Source organism: Podarcis pityusensis, assembly GCF_964106645.2.
Source record: "Podarcis pityusensis genome assembly, chromosome: 8".
NCBI lineage: Eukaryota > Metazoa > Chordata > Lepidosauria > Squamata > Lacertidae > Podarcis > Podarcis pityusensis.
Window position 1 is genome coordinate 32,544,896 of NC_138033.1, and position 24,152 is coordinate 32,569,047.

The 24,152-nt window shown below is 45.7% G+C and overlaps 1 protein-coding gene across 17 annotated transcripts in view; it reads right to left on the reverse strand.

Moving 5' to 3' along the window:
• Positions 1 to 24,152, reverse strand: part of MACF1 (microtubule actin crosslinking factor 1) — a 292,958-nt gene that overhangs the window by 114,627 nt on the left and 154,179 nt on the right. For 16 of the 17 annotated variants that reach the window (XM_081018107.1, XM_081018106.1, XM_081018115.1 and 13 more), the window contains 14 exons: positions 23,947 to 24,130; positions 22,413 to 22,582; positions 22,041 to 22,219; positions 21,326 to 21,464; positions 19,303 to 19,496; positions 18,477 to 18,639; positions 17,596 to 17,679; positions 15,735 to 15,842; positions 14,242 to 14,340; positions 13,368 to 13,520; positions 12,530 to 12,618; positions 11,887 to 12,022; positions 1,985 to 7,405; positions 428 to 577 (listed from right to left, as the gene is read on the reverse strand). In XM_081018107.1, the coding sequence (XP_080874233.1) occupies positions 428 to 577; positions 1,985 to 7,405; positions 11,887 to 12,022; positions 12,530 to 12,618; positions 13,368 to 13,520; positions 14,242 to 14,340; positions 15,735 to 15,842; positions 17,596 to 17,679; positions 18,477 to 18,639; positions 19,303 to 19,496; positions 21,326 to 21,464; positions 22,041 to 22,219; positions 22,413 to 22,582; positions 23,947 to 24,130 (7,269 nt within the window). The remainder of the gene's footprint in view (positions 1 to 427; positions 578 to 1,984; positions 7,406 to 11,886; positions 12,023 to 12,529; positions 12,619 to 13,367; positions 13,521 to 14,241; positions 14,341 to 15,734; positions 15,843 to 17,595; positions 17,680 to 18,476; positions 18,640 to 19,302; positions 19,497 to 21,325; positions 21,465 to 22,040; positions 22,220 to 22,412; positions 22,583 to 23,946; positions 24,131 to 24,152) is intronic. The other variant, XM_081018105.1, reaches the window with a different exon arrangement.

Consider the following 24,152-nt stretch of genomic DNA (forward strand, 5'->3'; position numbering starts at 1 on the left):
GTACGAGTAAAAACAAAACCAACAATTGTAATCTGGTTCAAGGGTGTAGACCAGGGTTCAATTCTTACAATGGCCCTGAACTCCCTTCTACAGCTTTCAGCATGCGTGCACACACACAATATTCTCTCAGCCTCATTTGCCCAGTGTGATCTACATCACAGGGGTAGATCAGACCAAAGGCTAAAAACTACAGAGAATGAACAGCAACAGTAACTCATCTGATTGTGGACTGTAGTCCACAAAAGCTTACACCTTAACAAATGTGTTAGCCTTTTGAGGTGCCACAAGACTCTTCAGAAGTCCCTGAGAAGCTTACAGGCAGAGCAAATTGACAAGGAACAAAGGTGCTCTCCTGTGAATTGCCATAGTGGCCAGCCCACTGTGGAAAGTGACCTTTAGGTGTGAAAACCAAAGCCACTCCTCTTACCTCAGCCTGGCGAAGCAGTTCCCGCAGTGCTGCTGAACTCAGATCTGCAACTTGAACCCGCTGGATGCGCATCTCAATGTCACGCACTCTGGACAGGAGCACAACCAATTTCTCATCGTAGCTGAGGCAAAGCTGTTTGCTGTGTGGAGCCTATGGAGTCAGAGGCATTAAAACACAGGTTTTAGACAGAATAGGAGAGGGATTCAGACAAAGCACAACAATCTTGGACTTTTCTATTTGCATGGTTCTAGCTTATTTCATCTAAAAACTGCATTTCTTGTTGGGCCAGATTTCATTTTTTAAATAAAATACTAATTTCTGAAAAGACTGTAAGGTTTCCCTGATAGTGGCCCGTCTTCTTGAGACTCTCTCCCAGGAGGGACTCACCAGTCTACCTGACTATCAACCTTCCAACATCTGGTTAAGAAATCTTTACATTTGGCACCAAATGCTTTCTGGCAGGACCATATCCACTCAAGACCCCCTGAGACAAGCAAGCGCCTCATGACACCAACAGGGCACCTGACACCATGTGGTGTCAGCTGAATGCCTAGAGGTCGTAGTGTGGCCAGAAACAGCTGCAGAGGCCTGTCTGGGCTGCCTGGTGGGCCTAAATTGGCCTGAAGACTTGAGGTTCCCCACCTCTGACTTTCAGGCTGTATTTCAGGGGCAGCCAGCTGCCATAATCACTGAGCATTGGTCATACTGGTTTGGGTTGATGGAAGTTGGAGTCTAAAACATCTGGAGGGTACCCTATTCCCCCACCCACTATATCACATTTATTGGGCATGTAACTTCCTCTTGCTTGCACTCTTAGGGGGCAAGTCAAGCTCCAAACTATGATGGGGAAAGAGCCACCTCTTCGCCAACTATAAAGGAAGACATAGGCAGGGCTGCACCAAAGGGAAGGGGGCCTGGTTTAGCTTGCTCCTTCACTGCTGACTACATGGCCTCCAGAGCAGTGGTGTAGTGGTAGAATTTGAAGTGCATCATGACAGCCCCCACAGCTATCCATGCCCAAGTCATCAAGATAAGCGTGACTGCATTCATGTCCACAGTTTCCTGGGGAGCCAGCTCTCCTTAAATGTAGAGGTGCTCCCTCCTGACTGCATAGATTCAATGGGTAAAATATACTAAGCTTCAGCAAAAAAAAATCTTCCAGAAGCTGAAATGCAACTGTTAGCATTTCACCAGGAATGCAAACCACCTCGGCAAAGGGAAAATGCCACAATTTCAACTGCTTGCATGAAGTTAAAAGAGAGAAGCATTTAGCCTCTTGCTTATTTTTTCTCATGTTCCTGACTTCCTCTATGTTTATCTGTCACAAACCCGAAAGCCTCATTAGTGCCTCATTTACTCACCAGAGTGAAGAGGCTCCATACATTATCCCGGTGTTCCAGTAGATGCTGTTGCTGCTCTGAGAGAGTCCCAGAGGCGCACTCCCCTGTGTCCCCCAACTCACCCTACACCACTGCTCAAGAGATATACTTTCATTTCAGCTGTCCAGCTAGCTTCACAATATGAATAAATGTCTCTGAGATTAATAAGTCCACTTACCTTGGCAAGTTTGGGGGCATCTTGGCATCTCTCTTCCCCACTGCCTTCAACCACACAGGTGGGTTCATCAGCATCCTTGCTTTCTCTGGTCATTTTTGAGGTTTCAGTGTCTTGCACAGGTGCTTTTCGCCTAGAGATATCCCTCTTGCTTTCTGTAAACTCTTGGTCTTGCAGCATCTGTGCCTCTGGCTCCATTTTCTTGTCTCCCATAGAACCAATGTGCCCCATCTCTTCTGCTTCTGCATCCACAGGCACTCCTTTGGCAACAGCACTTCCATAGTTTCTAGTTAGTTCCTGGACAGCATCCTCTTGTCTGAGCAAAGGCACAGAATGATAATGACTTATCTTGTCCTCTAAGATCTCTCTGTTTTGCACAGGTTCTGTCTTGAGTGCAGAAGGCCCTGAGGATTCTGTGTCATCTACCTTAGTAGTAACATTAGCTTTTTGGACCTTTGAGATAATTGGTTCTTTGGCCTTTTCTTGAGATACACTTTCTTCCAGATTATCTACCTCTACCAAGGAATCTTGGTAAGTTCTAGTCTCTTGCTCTGTTAACTCTCTGGGTGAATCTGTCTTTGGGGTAACATTCACTTTCTGATCATCTGTGATGTTTGCTTTAATTCTGTCTTGCTTGTTCTCTTTTCCAAATGCCTGTGGATCTAGTCTCTCAACCTCCACTTGTTCTATTGTGGTCTGGCTGCTGGTCACCCTGTCAGATATATTCTCCTGGAATGATTCTAGAACCCCAGAGGCCAACTCCTCCTTGATCCTTCTCATCAAAGTTTCCTTGGAATCTGGGGTAGGAGGGGATGGCCTTTCTTGGGAAGAGTCACACACCCTAAGTGGTTCTGTTGGGGCAGCAGGCTGCTTTTTATTCTTTTTTGTTTTCTTCTTCTTGGTGCTTTTTAAGTCAATACTTTCTGAAGTGAGAAGATCCGAGGGTCTTAATTGAGATCCAGGGCTTGGTAGTTCAGTCTTGATGTCCACACACAGCAGCTCATCAGAGGCCTGTTTCTTGGGCTCTACAACTGTAGGAAGTCCTTCAGAATTTATGAAATCATTTTCTTCCTCCGTCTGACCTACAGAACTGAATTTCTTGGGTGCTGACACCTCCAGAGGTTCCAAGTGTACGATACCCTGAGCTTTCTTCTGGAGGACAATGGCTGCAGCATCACTCTCTTCCTGAGTAAATCTCTTGTCTTGTTCCTGGTCCCCATTAATTGTCTGGTTCATCATCAAATTCATCCCAAACTTCTCCTCCTGAGACACAATTCCTTCCAATTTCTTTTCAATCACCTGATCGTTTCCTCCTTGCTTTTCCAATTCGCCTTTCTGGAGTTCTTTCCCTCTGAACTTGCTTTTCCTCCTAATATTTTTTTTCTGGGCTTTAACTTTCAGGGCATCAGCTGGGTCTAACATATAGGCAAGCTCAGGTGCCAGCCTGCCTTCTGCTAAAAGCTGACTAGCCAAACTATCCAGTGCAGTAGGAAAAGGAAAGGAGGCTGGCACTGATTCAACCATTTCTTTTGCCATCTCTTGAATCCCTTTTGAAGAGTTGTTAGTGGCATCACCAGTTAGGCTGCTCTCCATAGCTGAAGGCACTGGAGTCTCTTTCTCATCATGATTCTCAGCAACATATTCACAAAAGCCTAACACTTCAGACATGGAGGTCCCATTCTGCAGCAACAGCTGAGGCTGCTGCTCTTCATGTTCTTCCAGGTTCTCACATTCAGATCTATTGTTGCTTATTGAAACACTTTCTTTAACTGTGCTGGCTAACTCCTCACTGACTAAGCCCCTCTCAACGGCCTCTTTTAACGTCACTCGTTCTCCACTCTTAGTACCAATAATTCCTCCAGCCAAGAGCTGATTAACAGCAATGGCTTTAGCTGTATCTTTATCTAGCACTTCTCGCTCCAAAGCAGATGCCAGTGTCAACCTTTGGCAAGTCGAAGTCTCCATGATGCCACCTGTGTCTGCTTGAGCCTGCAACAACCTCAATGCAAGCATGGGGTCTACCTTGTCAAGCTTAACTGCTTGTGGATATGAGAGTACATTCCCAGTCACTTCATCTTTGAGGTCTCGAAATGGAACAACTTCCAAGTATCTCTGCCCTGACTCAATGTCAATTTTGCTTTTCCTGACCAGTTCTGGATAGGAGACCAACCTACAGCTCTCTGGATCAATTATTGCATGCTTCATTTCAGAGGATGCAATGGCTTTTTCCATAACTGCTTTGGGCAAGAGTCCTTCCTTCACAGCTTTAGCCAATATAATCTTCTGGCCAGAAACAGGGTCGAATATGCTTCCAGTTGAGGCTTGTATTTCTTGAACATTTTTTTGAAAATCTGAGTTGACTAATCCCAGGGATACGGCTTGAGGCAAGGGCATAGGTTCCTTTGTTTCTGGATGAATGTACTGATGCAAGCATATACTTTCTGCCTTTCTGAGATCTTCATAGAAGCCTTGGTCAATCAATCCATGTTCCACAGCATTCTCCACAGAAAGTCTCAAGCCTGTCTTGTGGTGAATAATCCCTCCATCAGCTATCTGCTTGGTCAGGAGTTGGAAGGCTTTCTCCTTGGCGAGAAATCCCTTTTCCACAACCTGGGTGATTGTCAAAGGTTCTTTAGTTTTAGGATCTAAGATGCCTCCTATTTCAGCCTGCAAAGTGATTAGCTTCTCTTTGGTTGCATCGTCAGCACCTTTCCCCTTAGATGCTTTCTCTAGTTTCTTAAGATCTTCTTGGGTAGATTGCTGTATGAGGCCATGGTTAGAAGCCAATGTGACTGACATTTTCTTGCCACGCTTGAAGTCAACAATCCCACCGGTAACAACTTGCCCTTCCAGGATTCGTGCAGCGGTTTCTTTGTCCAGCAGACCAACCTCGGATGCATCCTTGATGGAGAGAATGGTTTTTTGAAGTGGATCTATAACACCACTTATGGCTTGATCAGATGCTAGCACCTTCTGCATAAGTTTCTCATCCATCAGTCCTTCACCAATTACTTCTTCGGTGGTTAATGATTCACAGGTCTCAGCATCAAAGAAGCCACTGAATATTTTCATCTTGTCCATCAGTTTGATGGCTGTATGGCTGGGTACAACTCCACAGGCAATGGACTCATCCAGGAGCATCTTCTTCCCTGTCTGTTCATGAATTATGCCACCATCCTGAAGCTGCATCAGCAATATTTTAAGGGTGCTGTCTTCTCCCAAGTCTGTGGACAGTTTTGGTGATGCAGAACTATCAGTTTGATGGAAATGATCCATTTTTCCTTCCGTACTCAACTGTTCTTCCATAATATGGTCATCTGTAGATTTCCCTTCAGCTTGAAAAAGACTTTCAACTGATTCATTTCTCACTTTTCTAATACTTAGCCAGTTCACAGAGTCATCACCTGCTGCATCTTCTGCTGCAAGAGTGACATTTTCAATAGCATTATCCTTCAAATTTTGAGATTCCTCTAGTTTCTCCAAATCAACTGTGGATATAACAGTTTCTTTTTCAACAGGATATATTTCAATACCAGTCTCCCACTCTTTGAAAACCATCTCTTCTGCCTGCATTTTTGCAAACATAACATTTTCACACAAGATCTCCACATTTGTGGATTCCATTTCAAAGCTGGAGTCCTTGATGGATTTGGACTCTGGCAGTTCAATTTCATGCCTGCTCTGGTTCATTGTCAGGTTTTGCTCTCTTCTGGAGTCATCCATTTCACTTTTAAGGTTTCCTACAGAATCCTCTTTCATCTCTGGCATCTTTACATTCACACATTCTATTTCTTTCACTGGAAGTTTTCCAATTTCTATTTCAAGTGTTTTGTTAGATGGACAAATTTCTGAGGGCATATATCCTTCAAGCTCTTCTTTGGACACTGATAAATTAAATTCAAATTCCTTCAAAGCGAATTCATTATGGGGTTTAGCAACCACAGTTATTGTCTTCCCATCCTCAAAATCATCCCATTGTTGGGGTTGGTTTTCACTAGTTTTTAAGGGATGGGCATTAGATCCATTATCTTGAGCTGTAACAAGCATTTCAGCAAGGTTACTTAACTCCCCATCTACAAGCAGCAATTTTTGGCCATTGCTGATGTTGACATAGCTGTGAGTCATCAAATGAAACAATGTCCTTTCTTCACAGCTTCTTAGTGGACATTTGCTTTGGTTCTTAAGGTCCCCTGGGCTATCTGAGGGGGGGATACTCCTTTCCTGCCTGCTTGGAGAATCTGCAAGGGGCATGTTTGGCATGACATCAGGAAGGTGGATTGATTTCAGTTTCTCAATGGCATCTCTGTCCAGAATCCCACGATCAGCAGCTTTCTTCCAGGTCAGGATCTCTCTGGTTTGGGGTATGAAAAGTGCCTCAATGTGTTGCCGTTTGCTTAGAATCTTATGGGCTAGCTCAGAAGACAAAATGCCCTGCTCCAGGGCATCTGTAACAGGGAGAATCTCACCTGACTTGGGCTGCAGAAGACCCATAAATGACCAAAGGGATTCTAGAATCACTACAGCAATTCTTGATGCTACTAAGTCTTTCCTCACTGCTTCATCCAGCGAAAGCCTGTCTCCTGTAACCGTATCTATAATGCCACCTGTCTGCAGCTGTCGGACCAGAAGGGCACAAGCCAGATCTTGGTCAATCAGATTATGTCTTATGGCTTCATCCACAGTCAGCCGGTGGCCGCTTTTGGGGTCCACAATGCCACCAGCAAAGAGCTGTGCTTCCAGCAACCTCACAGTCACCTGCTTCTCTATTAGCCCTTCCTGAACTGCACGGAAGATGCTCACTTTTCGGCCTGAAGTTAAGCTCACCATCCCACCTGCCAGCTGTTTCACTGGGAGCAGCCTCAATCCTGTCTCCTGGTGAAGGATGCACTGCTCCATCAGGTCGCTCAAGCTAATTTTCTTGGCTGAATTGGGGTCAATCAAGTCCTTGCAAGACCTCAGACGGGAAACCAACTTCCCATGAAGGCGGGTGGTAATGCTTCCTCTTTGAAGAGCCTCTTCTAAGCTGATCCTGCTTTGACTGGAAGAGTCTATAAACCCACCAGTGAGAATCTGCACTTCTGCGATTTTCAGCCCAACGCTTTCACTGATGGTTCCATCTTCCATTGCAGCCACAAGTGGAAGAAGCTGCCTCCCTTTGGCATCTGTGTTGTCTACCAGCTGGACGGCACTCTGCAGTTCCTCCAGTAGTTTGTAGATCCTGTCGTTTATGATGCCTCGTGCCAGGCCTTCTGCCAAAGGGAGCTTTTCACTGGTATTGGGAACCACAAGGCCAGCTGTGATCACCTGCGCTTCCAGCAGTATAAGGCCTGTTTCTTGGTCTAGGAGACCTTTCTGCATGGCCCCCCAAACAGAAAAGACTTCCATCGTGCCAAGGTCCAGCACTCCTGCCACAGTCTCAATTCCCTAAAGAGAGGGAGGGGAGAGGGGAGAAAGAGGGGGAAAAGTTCAAGAACAGAGAAGCCACTATGAAGGTGTTTGTTAACTATAAAGCACCCCCAGTCCAATGATGTCTCAGTCTTTTAAGGTACTAGAGAGCAGATTCCCCAATGGATAAGGATTTTTCTTGTAAGATTTTGGTTTCGGAAGTTGTTTGGAGCTCAATCTAGCCAGCCGTAAGTGGCTACTCTGAGACATTTCGGACACCCATTGAGAGGAGCAAAGCAGCCAAAGCAGCGAGATGGACCGAGTGGTCAGGATGTTTCACATAAATATACAAAGACAGATGGGGAAAGAGAGAGAGTGCCATGCACTCGCCACCCTTTGGGCATTTATATATGCAGAAAGAGAGACAGGTTGCACAGAAGAGCCACAAGACAGGGTCACCAACAGGAAGCAAAGGGAAAGGGAGGAGGGGAAGTGGCACAAGCTTAGCCCCCTCCTCAAGCTTCCCATAAGCTTAGTACCCACACACAGGCATGAAAAGTGGCAGACCATGGAAGAAGAGGCAGCCATGCCACTGAGCTCTTTCCCCTGACCACTTAAATGGCAGCCTCTCACATTTCAGCACAACTTTCACCCTCACCATGGTGTTTCAGAAGGCTTCACAGCCCTGTCTCATGACATGTCAAAATCCAGCCTAGAATAAGCAAGTACTGTGGGCAAGGGGTGTGTGTGTGTGAAAACACTGGAACCAACTTGAACAGGTATCAAGGTGCAACAAGGACCTCAGACACTGCTCACACCTACACCTAGCAGTGATTTCCCAACAACATCCCTGAGATTCCTTAGTCTTCTGTGCGGAGGCAGATCATGGAAGACAAACTGCCTGAAGGACCCAGCTTGTCTGCCATTAGTCATCTCTCCATCACAATTGCAGTTACAGGAAGGGCAAGCCAGGAGGCGCTTTCGGCTCATCCAGTGCAACTACTGTATTCTGCAGATGAGATGCTTTAGCTGGTAAACTAATGGTGAAAGGAGGCCAACACATCTCAATGCGTTTCTTCCAAACATAAGCTGGTTTGCATACAATTCTAAGCCATGATTTGATTAAGCCACAGTTTACTTAACAACCCACCAGTCAACTACAAGTTAACAGATGGTCAAACAAGGCACAATTTATTCCTCAAAAGTTTGGTTTGCTTTCCAGCTCCTCTTGCCTTGTTGAACATCTGACTGAAACAAACCATGGCAAAGGAAGGATGCCGAGTTTGCCTGTAACACCAGGCCATAGTTAAAACAAACCAAGGTTTGTAAGTGAGCAATAAACCATGGATTGAAATCATGGATTGTTAGAAGAAAACAAATTAAGCTACTTGGCAAAGTCAGCACAAAATGCCAAGTTTAGCACTGTGTGCAAACTAGGTCACAGGCTCATCACAGGAAGTTTTCAAAAGCTGAGCCTAACCCCACCCCCACAGCTGATGGAGGGAAGGAGCATAACGATACTCCTTTGAGGAGATACAAAAGGGGGGATGTCAGTTCTAAGGATGACAGAATATATGTAGTGGAGACCACAGATATTTATAGAAATGACTTGAAGGACTTACCCAAGGACACTGCAGTTGAGCTTATGGCTATGCTGCAGTTTGAACTAAGAGCCTCCCAACATGCCCAGAACTCTATCCCCTAGAGCACACAACGGGAATTTCATGGACTCTTAACCTGCACTTTTGCGCTAAATCGGAAATCTGGTGAAGGTAGTTTAGCTGGGAAAAGGGAGGGGGATGTAGCACTACGGAGACTTGTGGAATCGTCACACCTTGGCCATCTCCAGCCTGCACTGCACATAAACCCATATTTGGGGGAGTGGTACAGATGCCATATTGGCTGGGGACTGGACTTCACTATGTCCATGGAGGCCTGCTTGCCATCCAGACCATGGCTGCAGCTTGCAGGCAAACAAGCCTGATAAGGCATCCAGACTTCCTAAGAAGAGGCTGTGGTCTTTCTGGCTCCAAATTGGCAGAGCTAAGAGGTGGCCCTGACAAAGCTCCATTTCATGGCCCAGCAGGGCAGGGGCAGGGACCCACTGGAAAGGCCTACAAAGCCTTCTTGCACCACAAACAAGACTCCAAACATGCACATCCAGATATTAAAATCAGCAAGAGAAGAAAAGAGAGAGAAAAGAGGAGAAGGACAGGAGTCATAAAAGGCTTTTTACTTACCAGAGTTGTGGGGTTTGCCGTGAGCAGTGAAAGAAGACAGAGCCTTTATGGAGCAGCTCAGCCGTATGGCACACACAGTGTAAAAGCTGGGGGGTGTTAGCATCCGGCATGCGACTGTTTGTTTTGCACAAAAAAGTAGAAAGAACAATATCCCCCCCAAAACACACACACCACTTTTTCTCATTTCCTGAGTGAGGCTTTTGGTGTGACCTCCAGATTGTTAGTTTTAAAAAACGACAACACAAAATTGGAAGCAAGGATGGCAGTTAATCTGAACAGTAATTCCACATGAACACAAACCAAACAGGGACACATCATGCTCAATGCAGAGAGTTCTGTCATTTTGGTTTTGGCGTGCAGTTTCCCATTGCTTTGAACCAGACATTTTCAACCAAGATCTAGAGATTCTTCCATGAGCAAAAAAGGTTTTCAAATGGCTCCCCAAAGGATTCCTACAATTGTGACGCACTCAAACCAAAGTAAAAGGTAAATCCACACATAAGTGGAGACGTCTAAAAGCAGCTTTCACCCACCTGGTACCCTCCAGATGTTTTGGGCTACAGCCCCATTCACCCCAGTCAACACAATCACACGGGACTGGGGCTGACGGAAGTTCCAGTCCAAAGCATCTGGAGGGAGCCACATTGGTGACAGCAGGTCTACAGCTTCCTTGGGAAAATCCATTCCTCTCTGGTCACTCTGCTCCACTCTGGCCTTTCTTCTTTAGACCCCTGCTAGTTCACATGCGTCTCCTGCAGTGGGCAGCCAGAATCAAAGTGTGCTGGCTCCCAGTGAGTTACAAGAGGGAACAATGTGAGCAGATCAGTATGGCCTTTTCCATGGAACCTCCTACCCCTGTACAGCTGGTGCTGCAGGAAGGCAGATGATATGGTGGTCTTCAGATCAGGGGGCAACTGATATATATCTAAAACATTTTAATGCTTCAGTGACAGAAGTGGTTATATTTACTGAAATGCTGCCATCCCATACAACCTTTAGCCCAAATACTAAAAAGGGCAACAGTGCTTTCTTCCTGGCTTAATAGGTTCGTTAGTGCTTCAAGACACAGGGAGGTAGCAAGCGTCAAAACATAACTCCACACAGATATACATATTGCATTGGACACATGAATACCACACTTACGTACATGTAATATACAGAGTATACCCAGGCAGGACTCCAGAAGAACAAACCAAGAAACACAGATGGGACAGATGTTCAAATACATTTTTGCCAGAAGGGAGGGTGGCATATAGTGGAGCTCAGAAGTGTGTGGAAGAAATGTATGAAATATTTTCTGGCAGTGAAGTATCCTATTATTGGAATAACACAGCACTGTCATCCCATGAGGGTGGGGAGGTGAGGAGGGGGAGAAAGAGATTTGTTTTCCTCTTGTTTGCTTCAGATTAGAAGCATGCATTATACTTAAGTCAGGTTCTTGGTTCCCTTTGCTGGCTTTTCTGTTCCACTCCATGACCTCACTTGCCTCCCTTAGCTTCTCCCCCCACACCCCCAATCGTAACTGTTAGTAACAGAGCTGGCCCAGCCATTAAAGAGCTACTGGGTCTTGGAACAGCCTCTGATCCTTTCTCTCTTTCTATCTCTCTTTTCTTTGCTACCTGCCTACTTACCTGCCCCTGACACCTGAACTCTTCACCTAAACTGGGTCTGCAAAACTCTAGGCTGCTATAATTTATGCCTTTAAATTCATGCTGAAAACTTCTTTTGCGGCAGTGCTGCAAAGCTTATAATGCAATTCATCATCATCACCATAGGTGAAAGGCATCCTTGGAAATCTCCAGTCCCAGATTACATGGGGAATGCACTCGTTTTCAGAGTACTGCTGAAGAAACAAGATGGGGTGGCCAAAGTTTTATATTTTTCCCTAAGAGAATGCATCAGCTAGCAGCTTTCCTCTTCACTTTAGCATGGTTGCAAAGGAACCTGAGTATTCCAAAGGCACAGGAGCCCTCCATGGGCAAGGAGTCTGGCAACCCTAGTCTGTCATCCGCCCAAATCAACAAGTTTATGAAACTCTCTCCTGTCTCGTCCTTCAGAAACCAACTCAGCAAAGGAGGAACCTCTTCAGAATGCAGAAGATGGGAGAGAATGGGATGGAGATGACTAATAAGGATTTTCAAAAGCCATCAGGGCTGTGGATGAAGGGACAAGTGCTGCCAAGAACAGATTCTCTCTCCCACCCCTGGGGAGGGAAAGAAAGAAAGAAAGAAAGAATATCACAAACTGGGGAGGATCCTGGGATGGAGAGAGGAGGGATACCTTATGGGCAGTCTCCTGGGCCATGTGACTTTGGAGCTGCTGGAGCTGTTCAGTGGAGTCAGAGCACAGCTGGTCATAAGTCTTCTTGAGAACATCCAGCTGGGTCACAATGTGTTCCTTCTCCTGGGCAGAAAGCCTGCAGGTTGGCACATAAGAGACATCTCTTGATATAAGCATGGCAATTGTAAAACCCTAAAAGGATGCCTGCTGAGATCATGGGTTGCAATATAGCTTCAGGCCTGTAATATATTGAGTGGAGGAAGTGGCCAATTTAGCCCTATACTGCTTACTCCAACTGGCAGGCTCCAGGAATCCTGATGCAGAGGTCAACCCTGGCACCTTATACATTCAAAGCATGTGCTGCCTCATTGAGGTGCAAACTAACACCTCTGTGGTCAAGTCAAAAACACTCCATCAGCAACGACAGCCTGGAAATTTCCTCCCTAGCTCCTGTGTTTCTACAGGACATCCATTTCAAATTTCCATCTTTGTTTTCTCAGGATGACAGCATAAAACACTGTGAGAAGTTAAGTGAATTTAAAAATAGGGAAAATGCAAGCTTAAACTCCATCCTTTGCAACAACTAAATCTGCAATAAAGCAAACAAATTTAATTCTTTCTGACTGATGTTCTCCCAACTCACTTGTGTCCATGCTTTGCAAGGAAGATCTGAGCAGTTTTGATAGCTTCTGAGACTTGCTCCTGCTTTGTAACCAATTCCTCATTTAGAACCTGATGAGAAGGAGGAGAGCAAGAAGGGTGACACATCTCTAAGATCTAGTGACACATGTCCAAGCACTGGAAGAAGCTCAAGGGCCAGTGACTCAGTGCAGCCTTCCCAGCAATGTTGGCTGGAACTGATAGGAGTTATAGTCCAAAACATCTGGAAGGCACCAGATCAGCACAGACTGGACTAGTAAATCTAAATAGATCACTAGTTCCCAGCATCAGAATTAATCAGCTATTGTCTTTAAAAAACCCATCAGAAGTTCAAAATAGGTCACAGTTATAATTTGGAGATTTAAGAAACTAGGTAATTAGTAAAAGGAATGAACCTCCATTTGGAGTAATATTTGAAGCAGAGAATTCTTTCTGAAGAAAACAGCTTCAGAGAGAGAAGGGGGAAAACCAGACAAAAATCAGTGACTATTTCCAGAAGGGCAGAGGTTTATTCAGGCAAAAACTCACACAACAGTTTGTTCATTAAGGCCAGAAGAACAAAAATGAAAAAATAAATCCAACTTCAAGCAAAGCAGAAAATGAACTGAGCCCCTGAGGAAGTGGAGGAGCTCACATCCGGTGGAAAGGAAGACGTTTTCTGCCTTCTTCAAGTGACTAGGAGTTAGCAACCCACCGGGTGATGTCCTACTGCCCACTAGAGAGATAAACCCAGCAGGATTGACCTAGGCTTAGTCTGGTATTGCTGACACACACTGGAAAAGGATCAAAGGAAGTGAGAGGCACCCCCTGCCCTTACACACCTGCTGCTCCAAGATGGACTTCTCAATATCTCCAAGCTCTTTGCCCTTCGGTGGGACACTTTTGAACTGTGCACTCTGTTTGAAACCCATGACCCAGCCCAGGAGTTCCTTCACTTTGTCCACATGCTCTTGCTTCTCCTCCTCCACAACTTTCTGCAAGAAGAAAAAAAAGAGAGAGATGGAATATGGCCACATAAATGTATGCAACAAAATCAAATACTTCTTATAGGCATAACATGCTAAAAAATGTGCTGGTTCTATGTCAGTAAGCCTTTGCTAGATATTAGCTAAGCTGTTATGCCACGGAATGCTCACAAACATTCTCACTTGCTTGGGATAGATGTATCAAGAACAAAACACTGACACAGTGTAGGTTCTGTGGGTGAAGTGAAAGTTAACCTGGTTGGAGGTTACATACAATGTAAGAATATGGTGTTGGTGGGGAGGCAGATGGATAATGTGTGAACAGGAGTTTGGGGGAGGGGGATTAAGTGGGAAAATCTCTGGACAGGGGACTGAAAAGCAAGGGCCTAAAGTATACATAGAGAGAAGTGGCGGGTCCTTGAGGAAAAAACTAAAGGGCAACTATATTGGGTTAAGGAAGGGCAAGGGAGAGAGATGGTTAGAAAAGAACAACTCCTCACATAAGGCTTAGGGAAAGGAATGACTGCAAGTATTAGCAAGAAGCTGATGGTTTTGTGACTCTATGCCAACCAAAGAGCCCTTCTAACTGTTGCAGCCCTGATGCCTTCAAAGGAAAGGGACCAAAACTCCCAAGATCACATGTGGCAAAACCCACTGCCTAACCCCAGTGGGCCACAATGGATTCACGATGCAGACACCACAGAGCAGCCACTATAAAATATATCCTTACTTCTTCCTCTTCCAGGCGCCGAAGAGCATCACTGATGTACTTCACGTGCTGCGTGGTCAATGTGACCAGAGCTGTGTAGCGTGTGCGCAGGTCCATGAACTGGAAGGGTGGGGTGGAGAGAGAACACAAGAGAAAAACAACACCACAAAGAACGTGGTTGTTAAAGCCAATGAATGACAGAGCATCCAACTTCCCACTTTGCTCCGAACATGCAGCCTTTCTCATTCTGGAGAACAGGGAAATGCCCTCACACACTGCACAATCTGATGGACATTTCTACAGAGCCAGCGAAGTGCAGCAATCTTTGAGACAGAGCATGTGTGCATCTTAAAATAACAGTTAAATACGGAATGGGAGAAGGAAGAAATGCTGAAGACAGCCTCTCTGCATTTTCAAGGAAGAAAGGCAGCTTTGAGAGCCATCCCAGGGTGGTTTCTAGCTGGAAGAAGAACTCTGCCATCTTGCACATGGATGTGAAATCTGGATGCTTCTCTCCTGTATATCTCTTTCCCCAAAATGTTAGGGTGAGGAAGACAGCCATATCCTGAAATAGCCCAGTTCTGCCAGCAGGACCAAGACGCCCTCTCTCTCTCTCTGTGTGTGTAGAAGACTGCTGAAGCTAAGGAATTCTAGCCTTGTAAAGTGGTCCTGTGCAAGGCTACCAGGGAACAATTTGCTCTGAGGTCTGCGGGAAAAGGCCAGGGTTTCAAGGTTCCTGCATTGCAGGGGTTGGACTAGATGACTCTAAGCATCCCTTCCAACACTACAATTCTATGATTCTAAGAAGGAGAGCCCCAATCTGTTTAATCAGGGTGGAAGCAAAGAACAAAAACCTCACTTGGGGCCACCCCCAACACAAACTCAGTGCAGAAACTCAAAGAGACAACTTGCTCAGCACCCCAGGCTTCCATATGGAGCAACAGCCAGTTGAGATTTCTCTTGCTGGCTCTTTTTCTTTGGGTGCTTCCAGACAGGGGCTTAATTTGCAAATGGGTGATTGGCAACAGGGTTTTTTAAAATAAAAAATCCAGATCAAAAAGGGGGGGCAAAGGGGGACATAGGCTAGCATTTTGATGCTGACAATGTCTTGGGGATGCTGCAAAAACACTGTGCATGCATGAGAAGCACCAATCTGATAACCAAACACCCATCTGGAAGCACCCTTGGACTCATCCAAAAGATCCACACACAGCGAACTGCATGGTGCTCTTTATTTACCTTGCAGGTGGCAGAGCTGGGTCGATCCCTGTAGGGATTTGAACCCGTGGTTCCAAGAAGTCTACGTATGCCAGACCCTGATGCTTAGAGCTTAGAGCCTCTGTGGCTGACAGAAAAGACAGTGAGGGTGGAAACTTTTACACACGGGTTCAGGAGGAGAGGCAGGAGTGCCACATGTCCATCTACTCAGGAAACTGAGCAAGCCCTCACCTCCCCTGCCCCACTCCACTTCCAGCCTAGAGAACACACTAGCCAGCAGCGGCCAGGCCCCTCACCTCCTGCGTGATGGCATCGGAGGAGGAAAGCATGCGCCGGCGCTTCACGGGGGACTTCTGCTGAGATTCCACAAACGCACGGTACGTCATCAGCTGCAGCTCATAGTCCTGACAATGCAAAAATGGAAATATGGGAATTTCAGTTCACAAACCCCACATTTAGTACTGCCACATAAAGCAGAAAATGAAAAACAGAATCCCAAAGCAAATTGAGCAGGCGTGTATACGAGAGATTCCTTGGGATGAAGGGCACTCTTGAAAAAGAAGTAAAAAAATAAAGATGCCACACAATGCCCTTGTTCACATGTAACGCAAAGCCACACCATGGCTTAGCATGAATGAGGAAACATGAGGCCTCCCACAGAGATCGCAGTGGCTTTGAGACTTCATGTTTGTTTTGCTGCTGTGCTATGCTGAGCTAAGCTGTGGTTTGGCTTAACGTGTCATCTGAAACCAGGCTACTGGATTTAGCTCTCCGGACAAACCACAAGTTGTAAACCATAGGATAAACATTAGTTAAAGTTCTTGGTTTGTCTGCGGAGAGCTAAACCACAAGCCTAGGTTCAGAAAACACGCTAAGCCAAACCATGGCTTAGAAAAAGGAAGCACAGCAGCAAAACAACTACAGAGGAACACAGGACCTGTGTTCTCCCCCCACCCAGGAGTCCACCTGCTAAATTATGATTCGGCTTAGCATTACATGTGAACTGGGCCAATTATTATTATTATTATTATTATTATTATTATTATTACTACTACTACTACTACTACTACTACTACATTTTCCATTTTTCTGTTCACACATCTTGTTTCGCCCACATACAATATTTCTGTACAGACTTCCCAACCTAGCATTCCATGGCATTCATAATAAATCTAAATTTGCTGCATCTCCATTTATTTATCCACCCTACTTTTATCCCTTCTAGACCATTGTTGTAGTTGACTGCTGTTCATATGCCGTATTGGCCCGAATATAGGCCGCACCCACAAATAAGCCGCACCTTTAAAATTCGGGGGGGGGGGGAGAGAAAAAGACAATACCCGAATATAAGCTGCTCCTTTAAAATTGGGTTACAGGCTGAAAATTGCTGCGGTTGGTAGAATTGTAACTCCATGCCAATTTAAGCCTTTGATCTTGCAAGTTACCATACAATCGCTAAAATCACAAATCACTATTCAATTGCTACAATTCCGCAGGCACTCACACCCATAAATGGCAAATGAACAGTCTCAAACTCACAAATCAGCAATAAAATATTTTTGTGTTCTGTTTCACCGTATGTCTGTTTCAGCAGCAATATAAAAGCCAATTTTTGTAAGGTCACAAATTTAAGCTGCACTTTAACTTTTCACAGTCGGAATTTGGGGGGGAAAGTGCGGCTTATATTCAGGCCAATATGGTAATTACCACTACAGTTGTACCTTAGAAGTTGAATCGAATCCGTTCCAGAAGTCTGTTCGAGTTCCAAAATGTTTATAAACCAAAGTGCGGCTTCTGATTGGGTGCAGGAAGCTCCTGCACCCAATCAGAAGCCACAGAAGCCCTGTCGGACATCTGGCTTCCAAAAATAGTTCGCAAACTGGAACACTCACTTCTAGGTTTGTAGCGTTCGGGAGCCAAAACGTTCGAGAACTAAGATGTTCGAAAACCAAGGTACGACTGCACCTGCAAACTGATTTTAGCATCATTTTTTTAAATACTCCCCAAAGCTTTCCATTCGCCCTTTGTCTGTTTATGTCCAGATTCCTTATTTTGGCTGTCATATTTGCAAGTTCTGCAAATTATGTCAATTTTTAACCACTTAAGTTGTACAGATACAACTCCCATCAGACTCAGTCAGAACAGCCATCGTATTACCTTGACAGCAGCTGAGTATTGCTGAGATAGTTTCTGACACTGGTCCAGTTTGGCTTGATTTGCCTCGATTTCAGCAAACAGCGCCTTAAATGCAAGAGAAAAGCAATGTTAAAATCATGGTGACAAACTGGAAGGTTTATCTGCCCTCTAAGAAGGTTTGTTCTCTCTGTGTTCTCTTTCCTACAGATTCACATCACACTGCCCACACACTTCACTTAATTACTGAGTTAATTATTCCAACAAGAACATCCCTACAGTTATCAGTCTGTCACTGAGCTAGGGACACCCCCGCCTTCCTAATTTACGGTTCTTTTCCTTCAAAAAGCCATAAGAGACAACCAGCTGGATCAGGTCAAAGATCCATCTAGTCCAGCGTAGTCTTTCCCAGATGCAACAGCTGTCTTCCCACACAGATTCCCAGAAACTGGTATTCAGAGGGATAGCTCAGTTAGTAGAGCATGAGACTCTTAATCCCAGGGTTGTGGGTTCATGTCCCCCTGTTGGGCGAAAGATTCCTGCATTCCAGGGGGTTGTACTAGATGATACTTGTAGTCCCTTCCAATTCTATGATTCTATTACTAGCAGTCACTAATAATCTATTTATTAACTGCTTTGTTCTCCACGAATCCTAAAGCTTATGAATTTTAACTAGGGCTTTGCATTACGCACAAACCTAGCGCCCTTCCTTAAGCATGGTTTGTTTGGTCACTCCCCACCCTAAGATGCTACAAAGACGTGAGGCAAGAGCAGCTGGAAAGCAAAACAAACTCTGGAGAAACAAGCCATGATTTGTTTGATCATCAGTAGAATAACTTGTTGTTAACCTGTGATTTGTTAAACCGACCATGGCTTAAGCAACAGTGGCTTTGTCCAGGCCTTACCATTTGCTGGCTGAGTTGCTCTGAAAGGACCCTGCTATCTTCCGCTTGTCCAGGTTTCATCAGTTCCTGCTGCGTTGTGGTCTCCTCAATCCACTGGATCAGTGCCCCATGACAGTTCCGGTAATCACTCAGTACTTCCTCAATACTCTCCAGCTCTGATCGGCTGTCAAGAGATGAAGAGGAGGAAGAGAAAAGGTGGGTGAGATAAAACTATGAACCTGAAGTTGCATGAACAATATTGCTTTGATGTAAGAACAGTTTTGCTGTGTATGGCACTTTCTAAAGTAAAAAAGAAAAGAGGATTAGGTTCTGCCCTGTAAAGGCTTGCAATCTGGGATGGAATGATGGAATCCTGCAAGATTTGGCACTTACAACTTTTAGATGAGCGCTAAACAACCTATAATTCCAGTGGCAAATCCATGTTGGGTAACTAATTTTACCAAGAGCCATATTTTGATCTGGTGACAGCAGCAACACTGGCATCTACCCTCACTTCCTGCAAGACTCTTTAACCCCTTCCTGCCTTGCAGAAACGACATCAAAAGCTTCTGCAGAACCCTTCTCTGTTCTCCTGTGCAAGAACTGGCTTATGTCCTTCTCAAAAGCAGCAAGATATGGGGTACGGGTAGGCATTATTCTCTCTCTTTTGTTTTAATTTTCCTTTATTTTGAATCATTTATTACCCAAGGAATCCCAGAGCAGGGTACAGAAAACAAAAAGGGAGTAGCTGGCAGTTGCAGTCTGAAACATTTGGAGGGCAACCAACAGAAAAGTGTGGGTTAGCCTATCAGTGAGAAAGCAGTTGCCCAGAGGTGGTTCTTCTCACCGAGTCTCGATCTGTAGGCTGACCCTCTGCCAGCGATCCCAGAGTTGGCTCCCTTTCTCCTGGTAGCGCTCCAGGTCCGGACTGCGCTCCTGCTTCAGACGGTACAGCTGGTCTGTCACAACTTTAGCTCTTGCCAAGTCATCTTCCAACATAGCAAAGACATTGCCCTTATCGTTCACTTCACTGATCCATTGCTGCAGCATTAAAAATGAAGAAAGAGAGAGAAGCACTGATTGAGAATGACTGAAATAAAGAATAGGCAGGCTGCAAGAACCCATCCTCTAGCTCAGCCTTAACCAACCTGGTGACCCCCAGATGCGTTTGGACTGCAACTCCCATCAGCCCCAGCCAGCACTGCCATGTTGGCTGGGGCTGTGTGGAACTGTTCTGCAAAATGTCTGAAAGGCACTAGGTTCGCAGTGCTGTGAATATTTATTTATTAAGGTTTTATATTACTCTTTGTTCAATGAACTCGGGGCATATTATTATATAGCTAAAATGATAAATGCATAATCATTTCAATCAATACACGTTAAAAAGAACTAAAAATGCCACATCTGTCTAGAGAGTGATTACAAAGCCAAGCATATACAGTGGTGCCCCGCAAGACGAATGCCTCGCAAGATGGAAAACCCGCTAGACGAAAGGGTTTTCCGTTTTTGAGTTGCTTCGCAGGACGAATTTCCCTATGGGCTTGCTTCACAAGACGAAAATGTCTTGCGAGTCTTGAGATTTTTTTTTCGCTTTCCCCCCCCTTTATCTAATCCGCTAAGCCTTTAATAGCCTTTAATAGCCTTTTAGCAGCTAATCCGCTAAGCCTTTAAGCCTTTAATAGCCGCTAAACCGCTAATAGCGCTAATCCGTTAAGCCGCTAATAGGGTTGCTTCGCAAGACGAAAAAACCGCTAGACGAAGACTCTCGCGGAACGGATTAATTTCGTCTTGCGAGGCACCACTGTAAAAATAATAGGACATTGACTCAGTTCACACACAATGCTAAGCCAAAACAGGCAAGCTTGTGGGCCTCCGGGCAGGTGATTGTGGTCACTCTTCTCCTCCTCCAATCCTGCCACCACCATGTTGTCATAAGCTAAGCCACAGTTGGGCTTAGCATTACACCCAAACCTGAGCTCATGGTTTATGTCACTCTAGACAACCAAAATCCATAATCAAGTGCTGTTCTATGACTTACCACTTGTGGTTTATCTGGGATAAACCACAAACCTGGGTTCAGACGTTACATTAAGCCAAACCATGGTGAAACTCACATCAGCACGGGAGCAAGACCAGAAGAAGAGCCAAGCAGCTGCATTCTCCCTGGAAACTTGCACCTTTGTGCTAAACCATGGCTTCACTTAGCAGTACCTGGTCATTGAATTCACGTAACTGCCAATCCAAGTCTTTCCCTTCAGGCCTTAAATTTAACTGCAGCTTATTGTTACAGGGATGGGACACCTGTGGCCCTCCAGATGTTGGTGGACTGCAACTCCTCTTGATTCCTGACTGCTGATCATGCTGGCTAGGGTTAATGGGAGCTAGAGTCCAACAACATATGGAGGACCACAGGTTAGTCGCCTCTGGAATAAAATAATGTTTGCATTGTTTGTTTCAAGCTGATGCATTTGTAAATACCTAACTTCATTTACATTTAGGTATTTGCTAAAAAAAATTTTTTTAAATAATTATTTGGCTCAAGGAGGGTATGTACATTTCTTCAATACACAATAGCTTCTTGTCCACCCACAGAATGGCTGGGAGATCCAAAGTACATCTGTTGAAGCAGGCAGACGCTAGAGGGCAGGAGATGCAAGATGCTGTGTTCATCAGCTTGGCACAAGCCAGACTCATTGCCAAGAGCTATCAGCATCAGCCTGAGGAGCAACATGGCCTGAAAGGCACAGCTGTTTTGCTTGCTGTTCACCATCAGGCTGCAATAAGCTGCATCAGGACAGTAAGAATTTGCAGCCACATGAGACTGGCGTCTCCCCACCCAGAGGACCCAGCTGGTGGAGGGAAAAGCTTACCTGTAATGTGGCTCGGTGAGATTGAATGGCACTTAGGTCCGCAGGCACAGCCTCCTCCTGGCTCAGTTTAACCTCATACCCTTTGACCAAAGACTCAGCTCCTTGGGTATTGCGAATGATAACGTCCACAGTCTTTAACCTATCAGATATAAAAAGGGAAACTTCACTTCCTGAAACTATGATAAGCTTTTATTTGGTGGCACATCAGCATGCTTGTATCTGGCCAAGTGGGTGGATGTCATCGCAACCTAAGGGGCTCCCAAAATGACTGCCACTCCTGGCCTCCCTCCTTCACTGCAAGTACATACAAAATTAAGATCTGTATCGCTTGAACTCAACATAGATCTCAGAATCCTAGTGTTGCTGAACTATTCCAGGCAGAAGCACCTGGCTTTGAGAAAATGGAATCCAGTGGTCATTTCCTCTGGGAATTCTCCAAAAATTACTGGATTCTAGGGGACTGAATAAGCCCCACTGCATGCATTCTAGGGGATTGCATAAACTACTCTTTATGTACTAGGATGCTAACAGCCAAAAGGTCTCTACATTTTACAGAGTAACCACAGCAGAGCACACACTCTGTATGTAAAAGCTTTCAGGTTCAGAGTCAGTACTGAGCTAGAAGGTCTGTGTTGGTCTGTGTGTATGTTCCTATCATACAGCAACAACTGGTTCCCTCTCTTGGCTTGTTAACAAGACGGCTATAAGAACTCACTTGTCCAGATAGATAGTTGAGAGCCCGTAGACATGGTCCATCTTTTCCACCAGCAGGTTAAGCTCAGAACGAAGGTGTGGGGTGCTGGTTCCTGTTGGAGACTTGTGCAGGAAAATAGTGCATCTCTCAGAAAGTTGCTCCATGTCATCCTTCAAGTGATTCAAATCTTCCTTCAACCTCTGCAGAGACCAACAGGCATTAGTGAGCAAGAGCAGAGATACTGACCTTTCATGCTACATATCTGCCTTCACAGCAATGGTCAGCAGGGGCAAGAACTAAACTGGGAGGTGTAACAAGTCAAAGAAGGGACTTTTCAGTCATACTGTACTGTCCAAAATCTGGAATATTCCCAGAAGACTATAAAACACCAACCTCCTGCTCGGCAAGCCGGAAAGTGTTTTCCTGCAGAGCGTCCCCATCCGTTCTTGTGCTGCTTGGCGTCCGGATGGTGCCCACCAGACGTTGTTCACACTCCTCCAGGTGAAGCCGAATATTCTTCAGCTCAGAGAGGTACGTCCGAGAAGCAGTCTCATCTTTGTCCTCTGTTCACACATGTACAACAATAACTGAATTCTTCCTCCAGCTGTTTCATGTGCTCAGATGTGGGTCAAATACTACTGCTGTTTGGAAGCTCAATAGAAGCTCAATGTTTTGCATGCAGAAGGCCACAGATCCAGCCCCAGTCCCTTGCATTTTCCATTAGAAAGGAACTCAGAAGATAGCAGGGTTGGGAAATAAAGGCCTTCATCTGCAAGAGACCCTGGGGGAATCACTGCTGGTTACATTGGACAGTGCAGTGTCATGAACCAAACCTTAGAATCCGCTTTAGAGGACTGTACATTTGAGATCCCTGATTTTCAGGGTTATGAAATGTGTAGGGAGCCTCCACACGTACAGGAGGTGCCCTCCACTTTGCAAGGGGTACAGCTAGCCTGCTCATCCCTATAGTGCCCCTCATGTGTTTATTTTACTGTCAAGTAAAACACCTGAAGGTGGCTACAGCTAGGTGCAGCTGGCAAGTTAATGTGCAAGATCCAAAGAATGACAAAATTGGAAAAACATGTTTCTTTCCTTCAAGACTTTTACCACATCTTGGTCAAAACAGGAGAGAGCTCCTGGCGCCAGAAAAAACATTGATTTGGCGGCCAGAGTCACCCCTGAATGAAACAGTTATTGTTCCTTCCATCTCTCACACTGCAAATATTCCCATTCATTCATTCATTTTCCGCCCTTCATCAGAAGATCTCAGGGCAGTTCACAAATAAAAATACAGGCTAGAACAGAGGTCGGCAATCTAAGGCCTGCGGGCCAGATACGGCCCATCGGGGTCATTAATCCAGTGCGCGAATCTTGCGAACCCTGCCGCCCGCTCAGTCAGTCCCCACACTAAACAGGCGTGGTGTGGAGGCCTTGCTGCACGGAGACTGACTTCTGCGACGCAGCACAGATTCTGATTGGCTGCAGGAAGCTCCTGCAGCCAATCAAAAACTGTGGACACCTCTAGGTGCTGCTCCTTCCTTCCTACTGAGGTGGCCGAGCGAGAAGGAAGTAGCAGCAGCGTGGAAGCTGCCTCTGCCACCCAGGCCAGCGGCATGGGCTCTGTGCCCCGCCGAGACAGAGGATGCTGACACTGCCGAAGACAAGGCAGCGTTGGCGTGAGTGGCATCGGCGGGGTGTGTGTGCGCTTTCGGGAGGGGGTGGGTCTGGCCCCCCACAAGGTCTGAGGCACAGTGGACCGGCCCCCTCCTGAAAAAGTTTGCTGACCCCTGGGCTAGAAGCACAAAATAAATAGTTAAAACCAAGCCATAGAATATTAATCATCTAGGCCAGGCTTCACCAAGCCCAGAGCTGATGGAAGGAAGGAGACACCAGGCTGGCAAAGCTTATCTAGGCTCAGACAGCTTACCATTTTCCATTGACTGCAAAAGCTGCTGGAAGTGCTCCTTGCATGAGTCCACATCCTCCTCTAGGCGCAGCCGATCTGTTACAGAGAAGAGCTCCGAATCCCGGCTGTCCTCCAAGAAATCATCGTAGTGCACCTGCAGGCTCCTCATGGTTTGGTGGCATTCCCCTGGGGCCAGGGCCCTGAGCTGTGAGTTGCACACACACAAA